Source organism: Perca flavescens, chromosome 23 (genome assembly GCF_004354835.1).
Source record: "Perca flavescens isolate YP-PL-M2 chromosome 23, PFLA_1.0, whole genome shotgun sequence".
Classification (NCBI taxonomy): domain Eukaryota; kingdom Metazoa; phylum Chordata; class Actinopteri; order Perciformes; family Percidae; genus Perca; species Perca flavescens.
In genome coordinates this window covers 25,307,898-25,314,558 of record NC_041353.1, presented here as the reverse complement: position 1 = coordinate 25,314,558, position 6,661 = coordinate 25,307,898, and the positions used below count along the sequence as shown (strand labels likewise).

General features: G+C 39.2%; 1 protein-coding gene across 5 annotated transcripts; it reads right to left on the bottom strand.

The window, feature by feature from the left end:
• Positions 1-1,886: 1,886 nt before the first annotated feature.
• On the bottom strand, positions 1,887-6,197 carry mrps33 (mitochondrial ribosomal protein S33). 5 transcript variants are annotated; one of them, XM_028570977.1, is made up of 3 exons: positions 5,971-6,197; positions 3,131-3,351; positions 1,887-2,326 (listed from the first exon to the last, which is right to left on the bottom strand). In XM_028570977.1, the coding sequence occupies exons 2-3, from the start codon at positions 3,343-3,345 to the stop codon at positions 2,221-2,223; spliced, it is 321 nt and encodes a 106-aa protein (XP_028426778.1). In that variant the 5' UTR covers positions 3,346-3,351; positions 5,971-6,197; the 3' UTR covers positions 1,887-2,220. The 5 variants fall into 5 exon arrangements, with proteins under 5 accessions (XP_028426778.1, XP_028426779.1, XP_028426781.1 ...); XM_028570978.1 differs by having other exon boundaries at positions 3,131-3,347; XM_028570980.1 differs by lacking the exon at positions 5,971-6,197 and adding an exon at positions 5,835-5,946.
• Positions 6,198-6,661: the final 464 nt, after the last annotated feature.

Below are 6,661 nucleotides of genomic sequence, written 5' to 3'. Positions count from 1 at the left end.
CTGAAGTCTCTTTTATATAGACCTTAGTGGTCCCCTAATACTGTATCTGAAGTTCTTTCCTGAAATTCAGCCTTGGTGCAGAATTACAGCCACTAGAGCCAGTCCCACAATGAGCTTTCCTTAGGATGTGCCATTTCTGTGTCTGTAGCTATTGAGGAGGAGAGAGGGGGTTGCAAGGTGGAGGGTGGGGGTGTGGCTTTGACCAACTGCCACTTTGCTCGTTTGAAAGACATGATGTCTCTCTCTCATGGGTGGGCCAAATTCTCTGGGCGGGCAAAGCAGAGAAAGGGGATGTAACCTTGCTCCTTATGACCTCATAAGGAGAAGATTCCTGATTGGTCCATCTGAGCTTTCATTTTCTCAAAGGCAGAGCAGGATACCCAGGGCTCGGTTTACACCTATCACCATTTCTAGCCACTGGGGGACCATAGGCAGGCTGGGGGAACGCATATTAATGATAAAAAACTTCATAAAGTGACATTTTCATGCCATGGGACCTTTAAGACCTAGAACAATACTTGACAGATTTCAGACTTTTAAAAGGCCTAATATTGTGATTTTGAAATGTTAGACTTTTTTAGACCCTGTGTACCTGTCAGCAGTGACCCGGCGCAGGTCAGAATAGTCCTAAAACCTTGAGCTTGAGAGCTACAGGGTTCCACAGCTGATATGAAAGACACTGTAGATAAACTGTTGCCAACATGCTTTACCAGTCATCCTTTTATGGCAAAAAAAAACCACTGATATCGGGCCGAGCATTAGATACACGCACACATTTATTGGCCAAGGTGATACCTTATGAAATATTTATAAGTTATTACCAAAATCGGAGTACTGTGTTTTGGTTTTACTGCAGTGTTTTTGGACAACAGGCAGAAAGAGCTTTTAACACTGTACACATTCCTCGACTTCATTTTGAAAATATGCAAGATGTCTGTTTCTTCACATCATTTATCAGCCATTCCATTAAGAGTTACGGTAAGCTAACACTCACTCTAACATTTGTTATTAATCCATGAATCTTGAAAAGACATACGCTTCTTACTGTTGTATGTGCTCTTGACGATCATATTTATCAGCTTAGAGGGTAACTTCCGTATTTTTCAACATGGACCCTATTTCCTTATGTTTTTGTGTCTAAGTGACTGATGGGAACAACAATCTCTGACATCGGTCCAGCATTAAGAGAGATCGCTGCAGTCGGCAGCGGTGAAACAAGCTACAATGTAAGTTAATAGGGAAATAGTGCAGCTTGTTGACAGACTCAGATTAATATTCTAAGTGTCTGACAACATTATGGAAAGGATTTCTAAAGGAGGTCGAGCTTTCTGTTAAAGAGTAAGATCCTTTTTTTAAACATAAAAACATCCGCAAAATTGCGTTCTCTAAACCCACCAGACTCCATGTAAATAAACAGTCATTTTAGCATCATAAAATATACTTCATTCTAAGTCGACATAAAACTATGAAAAGACGTTTTGGGTCGTCTTTCCTCTTTTCCAACCATCACAACTCTAGTTTTGGTTGAAATATACACATAGTTTACTGATTTACATGTGAAAATATGTTTATGTTATATACATGCTAAAAGTATTTTTTTTTTTTAAATGGAGTCTGGTGGGTTTAGAGCTAGCGACTTCAGAGCGGTTTCTGGTTAAACAGAAAGGTCTTAAAGAGGTTTTTAAGGTCTATCTCTGAAGGAATCCTTTCTATAATGTTGTCAGAATATTAGAATATTATATATATTATATTATAATAATATACTTAGAATATTAATCTGAGTCTATCAACAAGCTGCACAATTGTCCTATTAATTTACATTGTAGCTTGTTTCTCTGACTGCAGCGATCTCTCTTAATACTGGACCAATGTCAGAGATTGTTGTTCCCATCAGTCACTTAGACACAAAAACATAGGAACATAGGGTCCAAGTTGAAAAGAACGGTAGTTACCCTTTGAATGCAAGAGATGGAACAATAATCATCAATAAAAGGATGGAATTGACTTCAATACAACTGACAGAGAATGGTTCATGTGAAACGCTGACCTAAGGTATTATTCTTGCCAACACAGAAACGCTTCCAACAAAGGAACAACACTGAACTGTACAGTCCTGACCAAACCAATGGAATTCTTTCAGGATGATCAGCCATGTCCACAGACAGCATGTTCACAGTCCAACGCTGCCTGCCTACCGAAAAAAGAAGGGAGGGAAACAGCTCATTTCTTCTTCCCCGCTCTCTTCCCTTCTCCTTTCTTTGGTTTCCCTTTTCCTCGTAGTTTCCTCAGGCGACGCATCTCCTCCTTGAAGTCTTCATGCTCGTCTCTGAAAAGGAACAACAAACATTTGATTTAAACTGTTACCGTGCTTACTGAAGGTTAGGTCCACACTAGTGCTTGAAATGGGTCTTTTTCACTTCCTGCATAGATAATAATAATACATTTTATTTAAAAGGCGCTTTTCTCGGCACTCAAGGACACCAATTATGTAAGCACATAATGTAATCTGAAAACTGCTGCCCTGATTAAAAAAAACAATGCAAGTGATCTCAGCTGGTATTCTGTCTAGAATGGAGTGGAATGGACATTTCTAAGTGACTCCAAACTTTTGACCGGTTGTGTGTGTGTGTGTGTGTGTGTGTGTGTGTGTATATATATATAGTTAGTAAAGCTAATAGAACTAGAGGTTTCAATCCCTTTAGTAGGAAACTCTTGACAGTAGCAGTATATACACACACATAGGTCTGGGCCGATATGCTATTACATGGGTGCTGATTGGATTTGTATTGCGGTTTTCGTTTATTGTGATTTTAGAAGTATTGCGATTTGATAGTATTGATTATTGGGATTTTCTTCAGTCTGACATTTATTTCATTTGTAGAAGAACATAACATGGATTTTCTGCTTTGGCTCTCTTTTGCTGGAAACAGATATGATGTAGTCGCCGTCGGCTGTACCGTAGAAACACGACATATTTAGGTCAATCATTGGTTAAAAAGAAAATTTTAATTTGTCAAAGTTGTCAAAAAGAAATCCCCATACATACGAGTTTTCGATCCCTCCCCCCCTCTAATTTATGAACAAGCATATAGTTTTGTCACAAGGGCCAACCTGTGAGTAGTTCCAGTACCTGAACAGTCCCATGAAGCGGAGCTTCTGGGTCATGGAGTAGTAAATCTTGTGCTGTGGGTACCAGTCGTACACCTCCTTCCTCTGGGCCATGGGGGGCTCCTGGAACAGCTGGACCACCTTCATGGACCTGGAGTCTGTCGGACGCACAACCCCCCCGAAGATCTGCGCGCTCAGTCTGGCCATGCGCACGGCGTAGCTGGACAGACCCGCCATGCCTTCCTCAACACAGCAGAGACAAGACGTCCAACTTCAGACAGGTACAACATGGTTGACAAATAGTCTCAACTGGGACAATCTGGAGAAGAGCTGGAGCAATTCAAAATGTTGCTGTGCAATTAATTGTCCCAGAAATGATTGCGATTAACTAGGGCTGGGCGATATGGAGAAATCAGATATCACCATATCCTTGACCAAATACATCGATATATCGATATCGCGACAATATTGTAGGGTTGACAATTGGTGCTTTCACAAAATATTCGGTAACACTTTACTTGAAGGTATCTACATAAGAGTGACATGACAGTGTGATAAACGTTTATGACTTGTTTATGTTTTTATGACACATTCATGACAGTTATGACTTGTTAATAATGTTTTTATTTAGGGCTGCAACAACAAATCGATAAAATCGATAAAATTCGATTGCTAAAAAAGTTGGCAACGAATTTAATTATCGATTCGTTGTGTCGCGCAACTATTACGCCACCTAGTCGCGGAGATAAAAAAAAAATTTAGTTGAGTGCAGAGCGGAGCAGCGCGGAGCGAAAGAAAAGAAAAAAGAGCAGAGCGGGGGTAGAGGAAATACGGAGAGGGACCGGAGAGACCCGTAACGTTGTTCTGAAACACTCGGCGGAGGCAGAGAAATCAGTACGACCCAAGTCATCCGAGGTGTGGGAGCATTTCACACTAAATCAATCAGAAACGTGTTAATTGCAAGATAAGCAAAAGCGACACGGCATGGCACGGGCGCACCACGGTGATGAGTCAGCACCTAAAACGTAAACATGTTGGAGTCCTTGATGAGGAGGAAGGGAGTTCAACAGCAGGGTAAAGTCACTACACTATCCTACTTCTGTTCCGGTCTGAAGTGAGGAACGTACCGTCCCTCCAGGAGCTCTTCTGGTGCTGCTGTTTACTCGTTATCCAGCTGACTAGCATGACAAGCTAGCGTTAGCTCGGTAATAACAGTAATAGAGCAGGGGTGGTATAGTTTACAAGACTAAAGACACGGTTTTATTCACCCGCCTTTTTTGGCCCATTCATTTTTCAATCTGTTGTCATGTATATATTATGTGCTTTGTCCCATATCAGTTATTGTTGACAAATATATTAGTGTGTGGTGTATAAATGAACTTAACTTGCACTTACTACAATGATGGTAATAATTTAATGAATAAGTGTGTGTGTGTCTGTCTGTCTTGTCTTGTCTGTATCTGCTATTTGGGTTACTTACCTTTACACAACTATTAACTAAAACAACAAGTATGTATGTATTGAGTTGATGTAAATCAATGCTTTTTTTTTAATCCGATTCATCGAAAATATTATCGACAGATTAATCGATTATTAAAATAATCGTTAGTTGCAGCCCTATTTTTAATTTCATGTCACTCTTATGTAGATACCCTCAAGTAAAGTGTAACCAAATATTCTTAACAATGAGATTTTAGATAAATAATCATTTGAAGTGAAATTATAGAGAATAATTTAATGTTTTTTCCAGCTATATGCGGACTACGTGTACATGCATGCATTAAAAATAGTGTGATGTTAAAACTAATCTTCAATTCTTCAAATGATATTCCCTCAAAATGTTTCACAACAGATGTCCTGAGAAAATGAAGTTAGTATGTGCTTGTTATTAATTTAGACAACGTGACTGTAAATCACGATGTCTCAGTATATGATTTCATCACCATATGATTCCATTGAAAGACGATAAATGATCATATTGAATTATTACCCAGCCCTACGACTAACAATGTAATTGTCTCTTACAGTTAAGTTTATATTAAAATATTTATTTATTTGTTACTTTTTCAAACAAAAGTTTTGAATGAATTCCAGGATACATATTTTGGTTATATGACCGTCAGGTGACCCAGATCATGTAATAACACAGGTACACAGCCTATGAAGTAAGGCTGGGCGATATGGAGAAAATCAAAAAAAGATTTTTTACCAAATATCTCGATACCGCAACGATATTGTAGTGTTGACTATTGGTGCTTTTACAAAATATTGAGATAATGAGATTTTAGATAAATAATCATCAGTAATGTGGATATAATGACTAAGTGGGTAAAGGTGAATAATAAAACAGTTACAACAGTTTGGTAAGTTCAGAAAATGACATCACTTTACTGTAATGCAGCCTTTAAAACCAGGAAAAGACAACACTAGTGTCATATCACGATATGAAAAATCTAAGACAATATCTAGTCTCATATCACGATATCGATATAATAGCGATATATTGCCCAGCCCTACTATGAAGTAAACCACGCTGCTATATTATCATAAAACAGATTTTCTGTTACTGTATACCGCCCAATTCAAAAGCGCTTTTGCACACCTCTTTCCTGGGGCAGGTTTGTCGGAAAAGGCAAAGGTTACCAGCAACAATTGTTGAAGAAGTCCCGCACGCTGTCCATTACGCATGCAAATACTTCATTTCACAACGTTTCGGTCACACTGACCTTCCTCAGGTGAAGCCAGTAAGGTTTCGACTTCTCTAAAACCTTGGCGAAAAGCCCTGATACATCAACAGGATGAAGAACAGCCCCTCATGTGTCCAGTTATAGCCTTCTGAACAGTAACAACATGGCGTCTTACCTGCGACAGTTAGCCTGTGAGGAAGTACACACCGTCGTTCAGCGGAACACCCTATACACGCGAGCAAAACACACTAAAAACGGAGTTAAATTGCAAGTATAGTTAAGTGTACTAGCGTTTTAACTAACGTTAACCTTCACACACAATGCTACCATCACAAGCGGTATCGCGCATGACACATTTTCCGTGGAGCTGATTGGTTAGTTACTTTCCCTTCCTGTTCTCCTTCTTCTTCTTTATGGTTCATTGGCGGTTGGCAAACCAACTGAAAGGTGCATTACCGCCACCAATTGGACTGGAGTGCGAACGAGAGATACATGCTGAAAAAATGAATAAAAAAAATAAACGACAGAAACTAAATTATCTTTACTAAATCAATTTCTCTTAGAAACTTAGCTAATAATATTGTGATATACTTTGCCTGCTGTTTTCCCCAAAAGCCCTGACAGTGAAAAGGTGTGGAGGTCTGCATTACAAAGTGTCAAGTGAAAAAGGTCTCTCTGGGTATTGTATTCCTTGCAATGAATTAGTATGTGTTCAACAGTTTATGGCTGGTTACAGTATGTGCATTTTCCAGTTGAATGTTTGCCTTTTTTATGTAAAGAATAACCCTACGTTGAAAGACCACCTTCCTCCCATCACCAACACGTCTTTGTATATTGTAAAGATGCCTTCTGTTTCACTAATGTCC